This window comes from Hemitrygon akajei, unplaced genomic scaffold (genome assembly GCF_048418815.1).
Source record: "Hemitrygon akajei unplaced genomic scaffold, sHemAka1.3 Scf000074, whole genome shotgun sequence".
Classification (NCBI taxonomy): domain Eukaryota; kingdom Metazoa; phylum Chordata; class Chondrichthyes; order Myliobatiformes; family Dasyatidae; genus Hemitrygon; species Hemitrygon akajei.
This window is the reverse complement of record NW_027331960.1, coordinates 1677264-1699791: the sequence shown is the minus strand read 5'-3', so window position 1 is coordinate 1699791 and position 22528 is coordinate 1677264. Positions and strand designations below refer to the sequence as shown.

Here is a 22528-nt window from a genome sequence, read left to right as displayed (position 1 = left end):
GCACGTTAACAATACAAAGGAGAACAAAATATTTCTGCTCACTGAAATCTAAATATCGAAGACCAATATAATGATCTCAGTGAACAAATCTGTAATTGTCCCTGACACGTCACAAAACCTGATATGGGATAGGAAGGAGTCATTGTTCTGTCATGGTCAGATATAAGATGTAGGAACATAATTAGGTGATTCGATCCATTGAGTCTGCTCCACCACTCAACCATGGCTGAGATTTATTCCAACACCATATTCCTGCCTTCCTCCTGTAACCCTGAAGCTACTTAGCAATCATGAGTATATTAATCTCTGTCATAAATATACCCAAATGGCAGCCTCAACCAACCTCTGTGGCAACAAATTCCACAGATCAGACATCTTTTGGCTGAAGAAATTTTTGTCAACTCAATTTTAAAGGTAAGCATCTTTATTCTGAGACTCTCCGTCTCCATGTCCACTGTATCCAGGCTTTTCAGCATTCGGTAGGTTTACTTAACCATACATCCCCCCACCACCCCCACCGTCCCTCTGAACTCCATTGAGCACAGGTCCAGAACCATCAAATGCTCCACATACATAAAGCCGATCATCCCTGAGATTATTCACATGAACCTTATTAGTAACAACTGCACTGAACACATTCCCAAGCATAACAGACAATCAGGAAATTTAAACCATTCCAGAGTGAATGGAATAAAAAGAAACCGGAATCACCAGAATTGCTCAAAAGGTAAGGAACTGCTGTGGGGACAGCAACAAATTTAACGATTCAGATTCACAATCATTTGTCAGAATGGATTCAAAATTTATCATTTTTAGTGCAGATCTCCAGTAACCTGAATTTCTGTTTGATTTCCACTGTCTGACAGACAGGTGACAGCGAGGAGGAATTTCCAAACACAGTTCAAACACTGAACCCCCCAGGTCTATTTCTACTGGTTCAAACACAGAACAGCCCATTTACTCACAGCCTCTCCTTGAGAGGGATGGAATATAAACTCATTCTCTCCTCAGATTAGCAGCATTGCTTCCAAAGGAACTCCAGAAAAAAAACCCATTTGATCCCAGACCAGAAATACTCGCTCAACACCTCATAAACCCGGGCAGCTTGATCCCCGGGGCCATGTTACTTGGATCTAAACAGGGGTGCAGTGCTGCCGGAGCTCACCGGAGCACCACTCCAGCACCTCTGTAAAAAAAGTCAAAATAAACAAGCAGGAAATTTAACAGCGGCCGTATATTAAAAAGAGGGAATTTTAAGGAAACTGGGGTTAGGGAGAGGGGTTGGTGGCTGGTGAGGAAAATACTACTAATAACATTAGGATAGGATATTCGATAGTTTTTGGTGAAATCCTGGAGCTGTGACTGTGGTGATCCGTGGATTACTCGCTAATACAAAAGTAAATTTTTCTCACTAACAACCTTATGGCTTCTAAGCAAACAACGTTATTTCACTTGCTTGATAATTAGATTTGATGATAATTAGTGAATGCAACCATGCAATACAATGTCTTATTATTAAATTAAGCATTATATGTTTTATTGTACCAGTTATACACTGAAATGCAGTGATTGGCTATAATCTTGTTAATGTCTTATTTAGCACTGTATTTCTGTGGAGCTCTGGAAATCATATACCGTAGATGTCGGATTATAAGCCGCTACTTTTTTCCCACATTTTGAACAGCTTTGAACTCTGTGGCCTTTAATACGGTGCGGCTAATGCATGATTTTTTTCATGCCGCCAAAAACATTTTGCCTCGTAACAGTAGACCAATAAAATTGATGAGTAGTTCACAGAGGTCCAATGAAATTGTACGATAAATCAAGCGCACTTTCACAATTAAATTATTGTAAATCAGTCATTTGTACTCACCCTCATCAACATGGAAAACACTCGAAGAAAAGCATTGTGCTGCCTTTATGGCAGTTATTTAGTTTATAATATTTTCGCTTAGTAATTCATTTTCTAGTTAAAGTTAGAAGTGTTTTAACTATATTTATTTTCTGTACTACATCGCGGGATGCTATGACATCACACCCGGTTTCGCCGTGTCTTGTGGGAAAAATGCCAGTTTGCGATAAACGGGAAGGAAGATAATGCCAGTTTGCGATAAACGGGCGAGCGGCATTACGCGAGCGGCATTGGATCTGAGCGAACGCTGCTTTTAAGTTAAAGGCGATCAATAACTTTTCCTGGTAGGCTGCAGTATATATATTTTTTACCAGTCGTTAGGAGATATTGGAATGTTATTCAGTAAAAAAGTATACGCAACGTATATTTAAAAGTAGCCGCGTTACAGGCACGGTTCGAAAAAAAGCATTTGCAATATGTATTTGTTTATGTTACCATATGGATTTAATTAAAAGTTAAAAAATCCTCACGTGTAATATCTTTCTGTGTAAATATCTCATATTACAACGTGGGACACCTGCGGCCGAAAATCCGATGCGGCCTAAAATCCGGTGCGGCCTGTACAAGTAAAAAATTGATTTTCTTTCTAAAATTAGAGCCAGCAGCTTTTAATCAGGTGCGCTCTGTAGTCCGGAATCTACGGTATATTTCTTTCATCTTGGTTTAGTGGTTGACATTATAAAAAGCCCTATTCATGTGTGTATATACACACACACACACACACATATATTTATACACCACCCCCCCCCACCAATTTGGGTACCTGCTCATTACATGAATGGGACAAGGAAGTTGCCCAGTACATGAAAGGAGTAGGTACACAAATACACAAATTGGGTGACCTACTAGCGGTGATTGATAAGTTCGTGGTCTAGGATGAAAGGAGTCAATTTTACAAAACCTAGCAATTTTCAATTATCTGTAACAGAAAAAGCACAAAACTGATTAACTTTCTGCATAATCACTCAAAGAGTTGAACTGCACGTGCAGGTACCGAGAGCTGTATAACTTTCAGCCGCGAACTTATCAATCACCCCTCGTACAGCTCAGGTTGGGGGGAGGGGCTACCCAGACGGAATAGAAGGTGCAGATCCTGGACTTTGAGGATGGCCTTAACTTGGCAGAAGAGGAGGCGATGGGTTGACACGTCGGAACGGGAATGGGAATGGGGAGCGGAATGAAAATGTTTGGACACCGGGAAGTCCCGCTGGGAGCGGACAGTTGAAAGGTCAGTTTATTATCAAAGCAGGTATCCATGAACAACTCTTGCAGTTTTTTTCTTCTCCAGAGAAGCACAAAACAAAGAAAGAGCATGAAAGTCATTCAGAGAGAAAAATCAAACTCCTACCCCACCCCCACATCAAAAAGAATGGCATCCCGATCATCAAACCCCAAAATCCACCCCTCCCGCACAAAAGGGAACAATAACATCGATCCGCCCCCCTAAAAAACAACCCTACCCCGCACAACTGCAGAGGAGCTGGTGTCACCAGTGTAGAGGCGGCCGCATCGGGAGCAGCGGACACAATAGGCGACCCGGGAAGATTCACAGGTGAAGTGTCGCCTCACCTGGAAGGATGTTTGGACAACGGAGAGAGTTCGGCCGTCCGGCCCTTTCACTGTGACACCCTCAAACTCCACATCAAATCCGTCCAAACGAATCTGGGCGAACTTTAATGACCAATAAACATAATTCCTATCAGCGATCAGCTGTCTGAATGTATAACTGACTTTAAAGAGGAAGGGGTGTCTATGGTCCACATTGTCAGGGTGTTGAGTTTACCAGGGGACAAAGACTGCAGGGACGAGAGGTCTTCTGTTGACTAATACACTGTGTGTGGACCCCACTGGCAATTCTGGTGTTGTGACCCGAATCGAGACAAACACCACGCTGCCCACTCCACCAACAGCACGGCACGGCCGGACACATAACAGGGAACTTTACATCTTACAACACTGGATTCAGTGATGAAACCCGTGATTAATGTTGTTGTCCCACTGAAATCATCAGAAACGTCCATTAAGGTGTTTTAAATTACAAGCGCTCCCCCACAAGTGCAGCCAATGTTTCTGGATGTGTGACCCATTTATGTGAGAATTTAGCTTTTTGATTTATCAGGGCTTCCCATAAACATGTACAGTTCAGCTAAGCTTCACTCCAGAATTTCCAAAGCAACAAACCAGTCACATGGCTCCACACAATTAAAATAGTTTATTACATTTGTATTATTTTTAAATTTTGTACTACTTATTTAATTTAACTATAGAATATGTATATTTTTGTAATTCATAGCTGTTAAAATCTACTGTTATGAGTTAGGTTCTACTGCTGCCGCAGAGACAACAAATTTCATGACATATGCTGGTGCTATTAAACCTGATTCTGATATTGATATGGGAGACCCACCACCGGTCACCTGATCCCAGTTACCGCAGATCGTAATGTGAGGCTGAAGCCTTTTCTATTTATTGGTATTCCTCAGAAAACTCAACAGTTAAGTTTCCTTCTGTGGTTCCAAAGCAGAAGCTCAGTCTCTCTAATATTTCCACACAATTAAAATGGGGATATTGTTTATTATCATCATGTACTGAGCTACAGTGAAAATCTTGCCTGACATACCAGCCACACAGATCAATACATTACGACAGTACATTGAGCTGATATACGACAAAACAATAACTGTAACAAAGCATTATGGCTGCAGAGAAAGTGCAGTGCAGATAGACATATGGTGCAGGGTCACGTCGAGTTACATTCTGAGGTTGAGTACATTTTACCATTCATTTGGCTTATAACCGCAGACAGGAAGCCGACCTTGAGCCTGGTGGTTCGTGCTTTAAGGCTTTTGTATCTCTTCCCCGATGGGGGAGTGGGTTTGAATGTCCAGATTGTGAGGATATTTGAGTACATGGCCTGCTTTTCCGAGGCAGGAGAAGTGTAGGAAGAGTCCATGGAGGGGAGGCTTGTTTCTCTGATGTTCTCCACTCTCCAAAGTTCACTGCAGTTCCTTGCAGTCATGGGCAGAGCAGTAGCCATACGAAGGCGTGAAGTATCGACAAGAAGCTCAGAGACCTCGGCCTTCACCCTGCCTTGTGTAGCTGGATCCTGGACTTCCTGTCAGATCGCCAGCAGGTGGTAAGAGTGGACTCCCTCACCTCTGTCTCTCTGACCCTGAGCACACATACCCCTCAGGGTTGTCTCCTTGGCCCCCTCCTTTACTCTCTGTGCACCCACGACTTGTGTCTCCACTCACAGCTCCAATCTGTGATTTAAATTTGTTGACGACACTAATTGGCCTAATCTCAAATAATAACTTTCAATCAATCTCCTGACAACTCGGTCCAAACAAACTTGCCACCCTTCTTCAGGAGATTAGTTAGCAGAAGAGCAATACCAGCAAAGTTCTTACAGAACTTACGATAATATCCAACCGTTCCCAGAAACTTTCCAAGAGCCTTGTTACCAGTCGGAATAGAAACTTCAGAAAATTGCCTGGACTTTTGCCTGAACAGGAGCTAACTTGACTTGACCTACAACATAGCCAACATAGGTCACAGTGGCATGGCCAAATTCACTCTTAGGTAAGTTAACTGTAAGGCTGGCCTCGGAAAGCCTGTCAAACAGCTTTTCTACTGCAGAGATACGGTCATTCCAAGTGTCACTCCCTGTGACTAAGTCATCAATATCGGTATCTGTGTGTTCCAACCCTCGATTTACAGAATCAATCATTCTCTGGAATGTTCCTGGGGCATTTTTCATTCCAAACAGCAAAACCTTGTATTTGTACAACCCAGATGGTGTCCCAAACACAGAAATTTCTCTACCTCTGTCCGTCAATGGAACACACCAATACTCTTTCAACAGATCAATCTTTGTTAGAAATATAGCTTTTCCAACCTTATAAATGCAATCATTCAACCGAGGGATAGAATAGGCATCTGTTTTTGTTACTGCATTTACCTTTCCATAATCAGTGTAAAATCTAGCAGTGTTATGCATATATAGTTTTAAATATATATTTCCCAAACTTAGGTGGTAAATGATACAGTTTTACACTGGTGTGGTAAGGATATTCAGTTCAGTTCACGGGATTGAAGTGAGTGAGAGTAATCCAAGTAAACAGGTGTCGATGTTCTCCGAATCTTCCAATTTAGTCAAACGTGACCAACTAAAGAGCTTCGTCTTCAAGTGACAATCTACCAACCCAGGCAAGGGTTTTCAGCAGATTTCACAGGGTTTCTCTTACATGCACTAATAGTCAGAGACCGATTCCTCTTAACCGATCCTCAACCCCAAACGCGTGGACATTTAAAACTTCAGTGACAACTCTTCCCACTAGCCTTTGTGTGTCTGCGTGTCCTACGAAACAAACAGCAACACTCCTTTAAATACCATTGTGCTGAACACCAGCTGTCCATCATGCAGGCCCTCCGCTCCATCTGTCTCTGTAACAAGCTGCTTGTGCTCCTCTCTCTCTCTCTCTTACAGACATGGTTCTTAAAGGCACAGTCCACAATCACAGGCAATTTACACTTTTCTACATTCATGCAATATGTGTGTTGTTTAATTGGTTTGCCTTGACCAATATCTGCGTCATATACGGTGACCGTGGTTTGCTTGGGAATGGCGGGAAATAAATCTTTAAACTTCAGAATTAATTCCTTCAGCTGTTGTTGTTGCTTTGGCTGCAGATGAGCCAACTTGTTATCAATGTTTTCTTGAACAACCGAGTTCATTAGCCTAACTGGGACCGTGTTTGGCTTGTGAAAAGTATCAGACGAGTCAATTGTTTCATTCTCAGGGTTGCCAGATTCATATGTTTTGACAACAACACTAACAGACGGTGCTTGCTTGTCAACATAAGGCTTTATCTTATTTATGTGTACCACCTGTGTTATTTTACGTTGGTCGGGTCTTTTAATAACATAATTCAGATAGTTAACTTGAGAGACTATTTCATACGGTCCATTGAGTTTCACCTTAAGTGGATTCAGCCACATTGGAAATAAGGCAAGCACCTTACCCCCACCTGGTATTTTCTTTCACAAGCCTGCTTATCAAACCAAAACTTTATTGTGTTTCGAGAAATCTTTAAATTTTGTCTTGCTAGACACAGGACTGGTGTAGTTTGTTTTTGAACTTCAAAACATAGTCTAACAAGTTAACATGTACATCCCCATCGATCCACTGTTCCTTTAACAAGGTCAAAGGTCCCTCACTCTCTGACCAAATACAAGTTCAAATGGACTAAAGCCCAGTGATTCCTGTACCGACTCTCTTACTGCGAACAAAAGAAAATGTATTCCTTCATCGCAGTCTTTTCCATTTTCAACACAGTATGTCTTAATCATTGTTTTGAGGGTAGAATGAGATCTTTCTAAACCCGTTGTGATTCTGGATGGTATGCAGACGATGTAATTCGTTTAGCTCCCAGTTCATAAACTACCTGCTGGAAAAATCCAGATGTAAAATTACTTCCTTGATCAGACTGGATTTCTTTAGGCAAACCAAATAAAGTAAAAAACTTGGTAAGAGCCTTTGCCACATTTTAGCTTTAATATTCTTGAGAGGTATTGCCTCTGGGAATCTGGATGCAGTACACATAATAGTTAGCAAATACTGATGGCCAGCTTTAGTCTTTGGCAATGGGCCAATACAATCCACTGTAACTTTGGAAAAGGGTTCACCGAATGCAGGTACAGGCCACACTGCTACGGCCTGATTAGGTTTACCCACAACCTAACAAGTGTGGCATGTTCTGCAAAAGATCACAACATCTTTCCTCAAATTAGGCCAGTAAAATTCCTTCATAATCCTTTTTACAGTTTAATTCACTCCAAAATGGCCACCTAAGGACATACCGTGGGCCAAAGTTAAATTTTCAGTCCTGTAAACTTTAGGAACTGCAACTTGGTGAACAATTGCCCATTCCTCAGTCACAGGTGTAGCAGGTGGCATCCACTTCCTCATTAACACTCCATCCTTGGGATAATACCCTACTGGCACTTTCTTAATCTCATCATCAGAGAGAGCTGTTTCTTTTAAAGCTTCAATCTCAGGGTCTCGGTTCTGTTCTGCTATAAACTCCTTCCTGGACAGGGATAAGTCTTTCTCATCAGACTGTCTACATGAATCCTGTTGAAACATTGAAGGCAGAAAAGTCCCTGACAAGTCAGCATAATCTGGCTATCATGGGTATCAGAATCACTCTCGGCAGACCTTTCAGCCATACTGTGAGTTACTGTGCAGGAAGGATAAATGTTAAAATCCATCTGTGGGTCGTCAGTGGTTGGCATAGTTGTCAACTGCACTACAGAAACAACTTTACCATCTGCCAGGTCATTCCCTAACAGCAAAGTAACATCTTCCACCAGTAAACTGGAGCACAATCTGATCTTAACAGGTCTGGAAACCATCCCTGACTGTAAAGGTACCTTGTGCAATGGCACAGAAACCACACCGCCCCCAAAGCATTTAATAAGATTTACCTCACCAGTGTCAGTCTCATCACCAAACTTTAGAACGCTGTCTCATATAAGTGACTGAGAAGCCTCAGCACCTTGAAGAATTTTCACTGGTACCTTCGTAGACCCTTCCTTTACTAATACAAACTCATCAGACATAAAATAATCAAATCCCTTCTTAACTCGGTCATACCTCTCAGTCCTTAACTGAGTCTCAACAGAATGTTCAGAACCCTGTGGGGTTATAGGTGCTTCAACATACTGAACACAGGCATACGGGACTGGTTCTTTTTTCTTTTTCTTCTTCAGATGTCTTGCTAGACTACAAGACTGGTGTAGTTTGTTTTTGAACTTCAAAACATAGTCTAACAAGTTAACATGTACATCCCCATCAATCCACTGTTCCAAGGTCAAAGGTGCCTCACTCTCTGACCAAATCCAAGTTCAAATTGAACAATTGGCCATCATATGAGCAGCTTTCTTACAATAACAAGTAAGACCAGAATATTTCTCCTTCAACTGCTTCCTTTCATCCTTACTCTTGTCACTCGTCCCAGCATTAATTTTTGGTTTACCCTGGTGATCCCTGCTACGATTTTGGAAGCTCTTATTCAAGGTAAACGTAACCTTATGAGTTAAAGAAAACTCATCTGCTAATCTAGCAGACTCCTGCAAAGCGGCAGCATCCTTTTCATCTAAATATGTCTTTATGTCATCAGGGATGCACCTTTCGAATTGTTCAATTAAAACCAACTCTTTCAGGCTGTTGAAATCATCATTTATATTTTTATATGTGCACCAGTGGTCAAAACACACAAACTTCTCATAAGCAAATTCCATATAAGTCTGACTCACCAGATTTCCTCAAATTTCTAAACTTTTGCCTGTATGCTTCAGGGACCATCTCGTAAGCTTAGAGCACAGCCTGTTTCACTATGTCATAATCAGCTGCTTCATCAACTGTCGAAGCAGAATATGCTTGCTGAGCCTGCCCCTTAATTACACTTTGTAAGAGAATATGCCAATCCTCTTTTGGCCACTTTAAACTCTGAGCAACCTTCTCAAACAGCTGAAAGTATTCATCAAATTCTGCCTCGTAAACAGGAGGTACCAATTTAACTAACACACACAAAATGCTGGTGGAACACAGCAGACCAGGCTGTATCTATGGGGAGAACTACTGTCGAACCACTTTCCTCATGTTTGTTCTACCAATTTAACTTCCTCACTGGCCTCAAACATCACCAGAGTCTAACACTAGACCCCTTTGCTGCAATCTCTCTATCTTTTCCAGCTCTAACACCCTCTGTCTTTCTGTTTCCTCCCTCTGTTTTTCTGCCTCTTCTCTCTGTTTTTCTGCCTCTCTAGCCTCAAACTGCCTCTGCCTTTCTGCAGCCTCCATCTTTAATTTTTCTAACTTGTACTGGACCTCAAGCTCACTAGGTTTACTTTCAGGAAACACCTCCAACTCCTCCATGTTAAACACATCTTCAGATACATAATGTTCTGCTATTATCCTCTTCATCTGTGCTCTCTTCATTGTCAATTTCACCTTAGCAAGTTTTAACCTTTTAGCAATACTCGACAACTCAATCCTACTGGCGTCCTCTAATGCCTCAGAGGTTGGCACATCTGGAAATCTATCAACATTTATTGCTGCTGATATTCCACACACAAATAAATTAAAAGGGATTTCCTCAATGAAATCAATAAATTATCAATCAATATGCCCCCAAATCTGTTCATATCCCGGACACAGCCCCAATTTTGTTATGAATCGTAACCCTTTAGAAACAAACCAGCAGCAATAGACTACACCTGAAGTCTGTTTTTGATGTTAAAACAATCTTTATTAGAATCTAGTTATAATACAGTAACTTAAGCAAGATAATCAGAAGTTATGTGTATATATGTGTGTAAATATAACTTCCAAACTATTGAGCTTGGGGGAAACAAGGCTTCGAGTCTTGATGCGTTAGAGTATGAAAGTTCAGTTCAACCACAGAATAGGTGATGAGAGGGATATTTGTAATCCAGGGTAAATGGCGAGAGAAGGCAATTATGTCGAATTCCACAGGCTCCACCGTGGTAAAATGAGACAACAGTCGATGTAGGTTTTATGCTTCATCGTTCCAAATCCACATACGAATTATCACCGAAAGTGACTTGTCACAAGGGGTATCGTCTTCAAGTGAATTACCACACCACTCCCAGCCAAGCGTTAACACATAAGTGGTCTTCACAGGATATGCCAAATCCGATCCACACCTATGGAACAAACGAGGTGATAACCACACACTCGATGTATGGTGAATTGATAATTTACCCACCCTTGTGGTCATAGAAAAGTTCCAATCAGTGACCCTCGGCCACTAGTTCCCCGATTCTAATCCTTCCACTTTTCCTCCTTCGTCTTCGTCTGAGTGTCTGTGTCCTCAGTTAAAACTAAACAAGCTGCGAGCGAATTAAACAACCTGCAAGTCAGACTGACTCACCATCCTAATTTCTGTCTCTCTCTCTCTTAAGATGACAGTCCACAGCAAACAAAACCTAGGGATTCATAATAACGGCCACTTCCCATTGTGAACTGACTGGTGTGCCAGTAGTTGGGATGACTGAGTGAATCCTTTCCCAAATTATGAACAGATGAACGGCTTCTCCCCAGTGTGAACTCGCTGATGTCTCTGTAGGGAGGAAGAGCGAGTGAAATTCTTCCCACATTCTGAGCAGGTGAACGGCTTCTCCCCAGTGTGAACTCGCTGATGAGTCTGTAGGTTGGATGAGTGAGTGAATCTCTTCCCACATTCTGAGCAGGTGAAAGGCCTCTCCCCAGTGTGAACTCGCTGGTGTTCCACTAGGTGGGATGACAGAGTGAACTGTTTCCCACATTCTGAGCAGTTGAACGGCTTCTCACCGGTATGAACTCTCTGATGTCTCTGTAGGGTGGAAGATTGAGTGAATCTCTTCCCACATTCTGAGCAGGTGAACGGCCTCTCACCAGTGTGAAAACGCTGGTGACTCTGTAGTGTGGATGACTGAGTGAATCCCTTCCCACAGACTGAGCAAGTGAACAGCTTCTCCCCAGTGTGAACTCGTTGGTGACTCTGTAGGTCGGATGACCGAGTGAATCTCTCCCCACAGATTGAACAGGTGAACGGCCTCTCCCCAGTGTGAAATCGCTGGTGACTCAGTAGGGTGGATGAATGAGTGAATCTCTTCCCACAGTCTGAGCAGGTGAACGGCCTCTCTCCAGTGTGAACTCGCTGGTGACTCAGTAGGGTGGATGACTGTGTGAATCTCTTCCCACAGATTGTGCAGGTGAACGGCCTCACACCAGTGTGAACTCGCTGATGACTCAGTAGGTTGGATAACTGAGTGAATCCCTTCCCACATTCTGAGCAGGTGAATGGCTTCTCCCCAGTGTGAACTCGCTGATGTCTCTGTAGGCTGGATGAATCAATGAATCCCTTCCCACATTCTGAGCAAGTGAACGGCTTTTCCCCAGTGTGAACTCGCTGATGTCTCTGTAGGCTGGATGAATCAGTGAATCCCTTCCCACATTCTGAGCAGATGAACGGCTTCTCCCCAGTGTGAACTCGCTGATGACTCTGTAGGGTGGATGAATGAGTGAATCCCTTCCCACATTCTGAGCAGGTGAATGGCTTCTCCCCAGTGTGAACTCGCTGATGACTCTGTAGTTGAGATGACTGAGTGAATCTCTTCCCACAGACTGAGCAAGTGAACGGCTTCTCCCCAGTGTGAACTCGCTGGTGGCTCTGTAGGGTGGATGAATGAGTGAATCTCTTCCCACAATCTGAGCAGGTGAACGGCTTCTCCCCAGTGTGAACTCGCTGGTGACTCTGTAGGGTGGATGAATGAGTGAATCTCTTCCCACAATCTGAGCAGGTGAATGACTTTTCCCCAGTGTGAACTCGCTGATGAGCCATTAGGTCAGATGACTGAGTGAATCCTTTCCCAGAAGTTCAGCAGATGACCAGCCTCTGCCTGGTGTGTTGTGAACTGACTGGTGTGTCCACAGGTGGGAAGACTGACTGAATCCCTTCCCACACACGGAACAGGTGAATGGCCTAGCCCAGTGTGAACTTGCTGATGTACCTTCAATTGAGATAACCGAGTCAATCCATTCCCTCTGTCTGAGCAGGTGAATGGCCTTTCCTCTGCGTAAAATGCCGGACATGCTAGTTGGCCAAATGACCGAGTGAGTCACTCCCCATAGTCTGAGCTGGACAGATGGTCTATTGAATCTCTTGCTCCACTTCTTAAGTATCTAGTCAGAGACAGCAAAACTGGCGTGCCGTGTTTGAGAGTCTTGGAGATAAATTCCTTCTCATTTTCAACCTGTAACAAGATTTACAAAATCCATCAATGGGTGTAGGACAACATTACAGATGAGATCACTTGAGTTGCCAAGGTTTGATCTGGTATCACACTGTTACAGTGAGGTTCAACCCAAGTTGGACAGAGAAATCATCTCCTGACTGGGCACAGTGCTGGTATCTGGAATCACCATCAATTTCCTCATGCTCTTGTGTCTCTATAGGAATGGGGCATTTCTGCCATCTCCAATTTGTACCTTGGCTCAGTTTGACTCTATCCATTGGTATTATTCCCTGTTCCTGCTGAGCAGCATGGGTGCCTGGCCCCACAGTAACTGAAACAGTCTCATGCAAATAGTCTTTCTTGATGTGCAACTGGGATTTTCCTTAACTTAACGTGCCACAGTTTTAACGCCATATAAAAAAAAATTCTTGCTGAGATGAATGGTTGGTCTTCACAGCTGTTAAAAGGAATTAGAATGAATTTTTGTATTATTTCAGGTTCTTGTTACAGTAATAGAAAATTACAACACAGAAACAGGCCCTTTGGGCCATCTAGTTAGTGCTGAACTACTTCAACTGCACACTCCCATACCCTTATCATTTAGGTACCTATACAAACATCTTAAATGCTGAAATTGCACCACTTGTGTTGGCTGCTCATTCCACACCCAGATGACTGTCTGTGTGAAGAAGTTTCCCCTCATGTTTCCCTTAACGTTTCACCTTTCACCCTTAACCCATGGTCGCTGGTTGTAGTCCCACCCCATCTCAGTGGCAAAAGCCAGCTTGCATTTACCCTAGCTATGCCCCTCTATCACAATCAAATCTCCCCTCAGTCTTGTATGTTCCAAGGAATAAAGTCCTGACCTGTACAATCTTCCCTTATAATCCAAGTGCTCCAGACCTGGCAACATCCTTGTAAATTTTCTCTGAACTCTTTCAACCTCTTTTACATCTTTCATGTAGGTAGGTGACCGAAACTGCACACAATACTCCAAATTAGGCCTCACCAATGTCTTGTACAAAGTCAACAATACATCCATCTCCTGTACTCAGTACTTTGGTTTATGAAGGCCAATGTGACGAAATCTTTCTTTCCGTCCCTATCAAACTGTGACACCACTTGCAGTGAATTCCCAGTGAATCTGTATTCCCAGATCCCTTTCTTCTACAGTGTTCCTCAGTGCCCTCCCATTCACTGTGTAAGACCTAGGTCCTTCCAAAATGCAACTTGTCTCCATTAAATTCCATTTTGCATTTCATAACCCATTTTTTCAGCGGGTCCAGATCACACTGCAAGCTATGATAGTCTTCCTTGCTGTTCACTACACCACAATCTTGGTTTCATCCACAAAGTTGCTGATCCAGCTAACCATGTTAACATTCAGATTACTGATATAGATGACAAACAACAACAGATCCAGCAGTGATCCTTGTGGCAACCACTAGTCACAGGCCTCCGGTCAGAGAGGCAACCATCTGCCACCACACTCTGGCTTCTCCCAATTTACTCGTCCAATTTACTATCTCATCTTGAATGCTGAGTGACTGAACCTTCTTGACCAACATCCCATATGAGACTTCGTCAAGTGCCTTGTTAAAGTCCATGTAGACAACATCCACTGACTTGCCTTCATCGACTTTCCTGATAACTTCCTCGAGAGAATATATGGTTTAGACATGACCTACCATGCTGAAAGCCATGCTGCCTATCCTGAATCAGTCCACATTGATCCACCAGCTCCTATATGTTTTGGTCATGTTCTGTACTGAAACATTTTTGGAAGTCTATTTTCTCTACAATTTCTAAAGTTTTAAAAATTAATTTACAACCTTTTTTATTTGGCATAATCCCTCAATATATTCATGGTATTTCGCCATCAAACCAACATGTAATTGCATTTGTTACATTATTGGCCAGAAGGGCTATTTTGTTGAAATGGAAAGATGCTTCTGCTCCTACTTTGATACAATGGTTTTCTCAGGTGATGCTGTCTTAGTTTGGCTAAAATCAGAAGTCGAACTTTTGATTCTCGATTTGATTTTGAGAAAAGGTGGAGTTCATTTGCCCACCTCTATCATCTGATTTGAGTTAATTAATATGGTTTCCTTCTGATTTTTCTTTAAATGGATTTGAGTTGGTGGTTTGATGTTTTTTTTATGCAAGCGTGTATGATGTATAGCTCCAGGGTTCTGCTCCTAATGCTTTTTTTTTGTTTTTTACTTTCGGGTTTTTTTAGTTAGCAGGGGGTTTTTTGTTTCTTTTTCTTTCAAAAAATATTCTTAAAACTTTATTTTTTCTTATTATTACTGATATATTGCTTAGCTTTGTTAATCAGTTATTTGCTAATTTAATTTTTATTGTACATAATGACATATTGACTTAATGTATCTTTTTTGTTAATCATCAATAATAATTTATTAAAAAAAGATTTTAAAATGAAATATCTGCCTCCTGCACACACTTTCCAATAACTTTCCCACTAGTGATATCAGGCTCACCAATGTATAATTTCCTAGTTTATTTTTAGAGCCTTTCTTGAACAGCGGAACAACACTGGCGGTCCTCCAATCCTCCAGTGCCTCACCTGTCACTAACGGTGATTTAAATATCTGTGCTTGAGCCCTGACAATTTCTGCACTTGTCTTCCACAGGGTCCAAGGGAACAATTTGTCAGGCCCTGGGGACTTATCCATGGTAATTTCCCTTAAGGCAGCAAACACCTCCACCTCTGTAATCTGTACAGGGTCCATGGAGTTGATGCTGCTTTGCCTCACTTCTATATACTGTGTCCATCTTCTGTGTAAATATGGAAGCAGAAAAATATCTCCCCCATCTATTTTGTCTCCTCATATTCTGATCTTTCAGATGATTTTTTTTTCGCTTGCAATCTTTTTGTTCTCAATATATCTTCAGAGTCTCTGAGGATTCTCCTCCACCTTGTCTGCTGGAGCAACCTCATGCCTTCTTTTATTTCTTTCATAAGTGTTCACTTGAATTTCCTGTACCCCATGTCTTCCTATTTACCTGTACCTGGTATGCACCTCCCTTTTTATAGATCTGGGAGAGGAAAGCCAAAGGGCTGATAGACCTGCATGGTGGCAGGTGGGGGTAAGGGGAGGGGGTTAATCTAAAGTTGCAGGGGGAATGGGAGCCTGAATAACAGAACAGATAGTGGAGGGGTTGTGCAGATAGTTGTTTTCAGTCCTCAGACAAAGTCAGGAATGAAAAAGTTGAGCATGGTGCTGTGAATATGCTGAACCCTGTATATTTCAAATCAAGTAACAGTGTAGGACAAGGTGGATGTGTTAAGGGCGTGGATCAACACCTGGAATTAAGATATCACTGTAATATCAAGAAGTTAGCATCTCGTAGGCTGCTTAGGACCCTGGCTATTTTTTTTAAAGGTCATAGCAGCATGAGCTTGAGAAAGTGAGTAGAAATGCACAAATGCTTTCCCATAAGCTGAGCAGGTGACAGCAGCCTTGGTGTGAGAAGCATATTGACACAAGAGGGAGTGACTATTTACAAGGGCAGCAGACTTTGGGAGGTGGGCCTGTGTCTGTCTGCATCCAGACATAGTAGCAAATAAAACTGTTATACAAACAATTTATGACTGATAAAGTTAACATTACTCATCTGTAGAGAAACTAAGGGGGGTGAACCCACATGTATCTGTGTACGTGACTGCATGATATAAAAAGAACTGTATTTGCTTCAGGAGAGAGAGACCCTCGAAGCAGCCTCCGAGAGAGAGTGCAATCCACGTGTGGAACCTAAACAGATGGCGGAGATCTTAAATAATTTTTCATCTCTATTTACTCAGGAGATGGACAAAGGGTCTATGGGAGTGTGGAAAAGTGGCATTAAAATCCTAGACATGTACAGTTTAAAGAAGAGAAGTTACATTGCTGTTCAAATTTCAAACATAGAAGTCCACAGCATATTCCAGGTTATTCAGCGTAAAATGTTGTGCCAACCATGTAACTGCCCAGAATTTCCCTAGCGCATAGCCCTCTATTTCCTAAGCTCTATGTACCTATCTAAGAGGCTGTTAAAAGACCCTATTGTATCTGCCTCGACCACTGCTGCCGGCAGTGGATTGCACGCACCCACCACTCTCTGTGTAAAAAAAACTTACCGCTGACATCCCCACGGTAGCTATTTCGAAGCACCTTGAAACTATGCCCCCTCATGTTAGCCATTTCAACCCTGAGAAAAAACCTCTGGCTATCCACACGTTCAATAACCCTCATCATTTTATACACCTAAGAAAGGCTCTAAATATAAACAAGGAAATTAAAAATTGCTTTGAGGATTTGTTAGAAGTATAGAAAATTATGAGGGTATGGATCGGGTAAATGCAAACAGTTTTTTCCACTGAGGTTGGGTGGGAAGACAACCAGAGGTCATGGGTAAGTGGGGAAGGTGAAAATTTAACAGAAACATTTGGAAAAGGCTCTTTACTGAAATGGTCGTGAGAGTGTGGAATGAGATGCCAGCACAAGTGGTGAACATGAGCTCAGTTTCACAATTAAGAGAAGTTTGATAGGTACCTGGATTGTAGGGGTATGGAGGGTGATGGTCCTGGAGCAGGTAGTTGTATTGGACAGCTTAAATGTTTTTTCAGCATTGACTAGATGGGCCAAGTAGCCTGTTTCTGTACTGAACTTCTCCATGTTTCTATGGCAGAGAAGTTGGCCAAACTTGTTTGGAAGGGAAAAGGTAGGAGGGACAACGGAGCTGCAATGGCTGGAGTTTCTGGGAGCAATTCGGGAGCTGAGTGATCGATACATCCCAAAGAAGTGGAAGCAGGAGGACACAACCGTGGCTGAAATGAGAAGCCAAAGCCGACATAAAAGCCAAAGAGAGGGCAAACAAAAGAGCAAAAACTATTGGGAAGCTTTTAGAAACCAGCAGAAGACAAGTCAAAAAACGTCAGATGAGCTCAGGGCGTGGAGTCACGATATTGTAGTCATTAATGAGTCTTGGTAGCACAGAAAACCAAGGCAATGTCTGAGGCATTTAAAGGAACAAAATATCAGGGGCTTCAATCTCTCTTGAAAACCCAGGTTCCCTGCACCAGGTACCTTTCAACTTTTATTTTGACAGGCATGTACAAACTGTACACCCTCAAAATTTCACTTCTGAAGGCCTCCCACTTACAAGTACTCCTTTGCCAGAAAACAGCCTGTCCAAAACCACACTTGACAGATCCTTTCTGATACCATCAAAATTGACCTTTCTCCAATTTAGAATCTCAACCCGTGGTCCACACCTCCCTTTCTCCATAGTTACTTTGAATCTCATGGCATTATGATCACTAATTGCTGTCACCAGCCGTGGATCATTTCCTAACAGCTTATTGCACACTTCTACATCGGGAATTCTACGTACTGATTAAGGGCACATTTGACAAACTCTGCCGCATCTAGTCTTTTACAGTATGGGTGTCCTGGTCAATATATGGGAAGTTAAATTCACTTACTGCATCAACCTTTGTTTCTTGGCATGGTCTGCGATCTCTCTACAAATTTGTTCCTCTAAACCCCTCAGACTGTTGGGTGCAACCAAGTCCCAGTAATGGCTACAATATCATAATTCCCTGTCCTGAGCTCATCTGGCTTTCCTACGATGCTTCTTGCATTGTGATATACACAGCTCAGCACATTCATCGCACCATGCTCAACCATTTGATTGCTGACTCTATCTGAGGTCTGAACAACATCTGACTGGTGTCAAGAAAACAAACTCTCCCTGACTGGCACAAAAACAAAGGAGCTGATTGTGGACGACAGGAGGTATGGAGACTGGCAAACCCCCATTGACATCAATGGATCTGGGGTTGAGAGGGTGAACAGCTTTAAGTTCTTTGGTATAAACATCACCAAGATTTCACTTTGTCTGCACATACTGGCTATGTTGTGAGAAAAGCAAAACAGCACCTCTTTCACTTCAGACAGGTGAAGAAATTTGGGATGGGACCCCAAATCCTAAGAACTTTCTACAGGGACAGAATTGAAAGCATCCTGACCAGCTGCATCACAGCCTGGTATGGGAACTGTACTTCGCTTAATCGCAGGAACCTACAGAGAGTGGTGCGGACAGCCCAGCATATCTGCAGATGTGAACTTCCCATGATTCAGGACATTTACAAAGACAGGTGTGTAAAAGGGGCCCAAAGGATTTTGGGGACCTAATTCACCACATACACCAACTGTTCCTGCTGTTCTCATCCAGGAAACAGTACCACAGCAAAAGGACCCACAGGCTCCGGGACATCATCTTCCACCAGGCCATCAGACTGATTCATTCAGGCTGATACAATTGCACTTCCATGTTGTATTGACTGTCCTATGTACAAACTATTTATTATTAATTACTATAAACTACACATTGCACATTTAGATGGAGATGTAACGTAAAGGTTTCCACTCCTCATGTATATGAAGGATGCACATAATAAAGTCAATTCAATACAATCTCTCTACTACCTGTTCTGTCATTCTGGCTCCTATTCCCCTTACAATTTACATCACCCTCCACACTAGCTCTAGCAAGCCTTACTGCTAGAATATTACACCCTTTCCTGGTCTATTCTCCTACCTAACCAATCCCCTATCACCCCTTTGACTTTCCACTGCCAGGCAACTCCCCCCAATGGTTTCTAAAGTGGTTCACCTGTTGTTGTGGGGAATGGTCACAAGAGTACTCTGCAATGGCTATTTAACCTCATTCCCCTTCCTGACTCTCACCCAGTTTCCTGTGTCCTGCACCTTGGGTGTAACTCACCTTTCTTCATGTCATAACTATCACCTGCTCCAACTCCTGGATGATCCAGAATTCATCCATTTCAAGTTCCAACTCTTTGAAGTGCAGGGTTACAAGCTGCAGCTGGATGCACATCTTGTAGGTGAGGGCATCAGGGACACTGGAGGTCTCCCCACCTCCCCTCCAATATCCCCTCTAATTTGTAATAACCAGTGTGCACATAAATCTTGTACTGTGCATTTTTAGCCAGTGACAACATGTGCACAGTGAATTTTATATAGAGAGTTATTCATTTTAACAGCTAGCAAATCACTGTTGAAAAGAACTTTGATCTCCTCGGGGTCTGATCAACTTCACCTGCACTCTCACACAACCTGTGTAACAGGCCTGTAACGGGTAATGAAGGATTTTCTCACCAGAGCTTTTGCACTTTGTCCATATGTGGTTTGCTTGCTAAATTACACTTCAAAAAGTCACATTTCCAAGTATCACTCCACTTTTTCCCACTTGTAAATTCTCCAGCAACTTTTGCATCACCACAATATACACAGGTAACACCAGTTTCTATATTCTACATAAATATTACCCCTGAACTCTCCCCCAAATGACTGACAGTGGTGAACTCAGTGATGGTAATGCCAATGAATATAAAGGGAAGGACAGTAGTCTGTCTCATTGGAGTCTGGCACATAGATAGATAGATAGATAGATAGATAGATAGATAGATAGATAGATAGATAGATAGATAGATAGATAGATAGATAGATAGATAGATAGATAGATAGATAGATAGATAGATAGATAGATAGATACTTTATTCATCCCCATGGGGAAATTCAACTTTTTTTCCAATGTCCCATACACTTGTTGTAACAAAACTAATAACATACAATACTTAACTCAGTAAAAAAATATGATATGCATCTAAATCACTATCTCAAAAAGCATTAGTAATAGCTTTTAAAAAGTTCTTAAGTCCTGGCGGTTGAATTGTAAAGCCTAATGGCATTGGGAAGTATTGACCTCTTCATCCTGTCTGAGGAGCATTGCATCGATAGTAACCTGTCGCTGAAACTGCTTCTCTGTCTCTGGATGGTGCTATGTAGAGGATGTTCAGAGTTTTCCATAATTGACCATAGCCTACTCAGCGCCCTTTGCTCAGCTACCGATGTTAAACTCTCCAGTACTTTGCCCACGACATATGTGATGTGAAAGCTATTTGTTGCCCCGGGCAAAGGTGTTTGATATCATTATGTACACAGAGAGAATGAGACAAAACATGTTCTCACTGGTAGAAAAGTTAGAACAAGCAACTCACACAAAATGCAGGAGGAACTCAGCAGGCCAGGCAGCACCTATGAAAAAGAGTACTAATGCTGAATTCCGCCGGCATTGTATGTGCGTTGCTTGCATTTCCAGCATCTGCAGATTTTTTTCTTGTTTGTGAATAGAGGCAGAACAAAGGTGATTTTCTCAACTGGTGATCTAAAAGATTTTGTTCCCTTTCTCCGAGTTCCCAAGCTGGAGCTCAGCTCTGTCTGAGAGATCCATCGGTTCCCATTCCCTGATCAGCCGGAAGCTCCCTGGGGCCCGTGAATGGATCGGGAGCTGAGAGAGAAGGGAAGAGAGCAGGACTGTCCTGGGATTGCGGGTCACAGGATTTGCCCGGAAATCGGAGTTTAAGGTAAAGAGACAGAGAATTGTTCTCACCTGCACATCGATATTTCAAGGCCTTCTTAGTACTGTGCGCATGCGTCATTCTCGGTGACGTCACAACCCTGACGCCTGCGCATTTCATCGGTGCTTCAGTGTCGGCCAAAAACTTTAACGCAGGTCCATATGGGTAGTCACGGTGCCATTAAACATTTCTGCAAGCACTGGTTCAATGTCTGTACCTCATTTTTTTTCGTGTGTATAGAAAAATCTGCAGCTGTTTAAACTCAGAAAGCGGCTCCCATATACAATATACTCAATATCAACGTGAATCTCATGCCAGAGTAAAATAGAGATCTGAAACACAGGAGATTCTGTATTTGTTGGAAATACAGAGACGCACACAAACAAAATGCAGGAGGAACTGCAATTCAGGCAGCAACTAATTAGCTGAGGACACAATCGAGCTGAAGGGGCTCGGCCTAAACGTTGTCTATTTATTCCTCTCCACATTTACTGCCTGATCAGTTAATTTCCACTAGTATTTTGCAGAAATTAACCACCTTTTTTTTCGGGCAACCTGTTTCCAAATGATTCCGATCTTTGTTTTGTAGCCATAGCCTGCTGGTTTGATTCCTCCTCCTTCTCGTGAACTCCAGGCCCCATCTCTCTCTCTGGAGCCCCAAAGCCCTGACTCAGGCTGGTAACTCTTTGGTTTCTGACTCTGCACCATGGAAGATTCACTGACGAGTCTACTATCAGACTTTAGAGGTGCATTGTGTTGCGAGACCGGAGGTTCGTTTACTGTGAGTGTCCCTTTAAGTGCCTGAGTGAGGCGGGACTGTGACGTCAGACACAAGCTGCGGCAGACTTAGAGGGAGAAGGAGAGGGAGAAGCTGTTGGAACTTCAGCTTGTCACTGCTATGGGTTGGAACTCTTCCATGCCCAGAAAATCGGGTTGATCATCGGCACGCCGTGCACAACGGATATGTGTGACTGTCACTTCGTATAATCCATTGGTGTGAATTTGCTGGAGTATCCTGTGGTATCACTTTTGTTGGCCCTTACCTGGAATCGGGGTGTTCTATGGTAACCACTTGAAGACGATATTCCCGTCACTGTCACCTGGTGATATTTCGAAGTGAATTTCGGAACGAATCAACGGATAAGATCTTCGGCGACTGTTATTTCGTTTACCCAGCGTGGAATGTAATTGCCTTCTCTCTACATGTTCGTGTGGATTTACAAATCTCTCCTCTCACTCACTTATTCCGTGGATTACTGAACTTTTCTACTTTACCATTTTAGGATTTTAAGCATTGTTTCCCAAGCTTGATAGTTTGGAAGCTGTACATACACATGAATACGATAACACTGTTAACTTCT

The 22528-nt window shown here is 42.6% G+C and overlaps 1 protein-coding gene and 1 pseudogene across 1 annotated transcript; both read right to left on the bottom strand.

The window, feature by feature from the left end:
- The window catches only part of LOC140722293 (uncharacterized), a 236665-nt pseudogene that overhangs the window by 18925 nt on the left and 195212 nt on the right, over positions 1 to 22528 (bottom strand).
- LOC140722294 (uncharacterized) lies at positions 10170 to 21263 on the bottom strand. The gene is made up of 2 exons (XM_073037081.1): positions 21200 to 21263; positions 10170 to 12736 (listed from the first exon to the last, which is right to left on the bottom strand). Exon 2 carries the CDS (start codon positions 12322 to 12324, stop codon positions 11014 to 11016), a length of 1311 nt encoding a protein of 436 aa, XP_072893182.1. The 5' UTR covers positions 12325 to 12736; positions 21200 to 21263; the 3' UTR covers positions 10170 to 11013.

Bases quoted from the DNA above. Each gene is read 5' to 3' on its own strand.
- LOC140722294 (XM_073037081.1), bottom strand. From the start codon at position 12,324: ATGGCTCATCAGCGAGTTCACACTGGGGAAAAGTCATTCACCTGCTCA.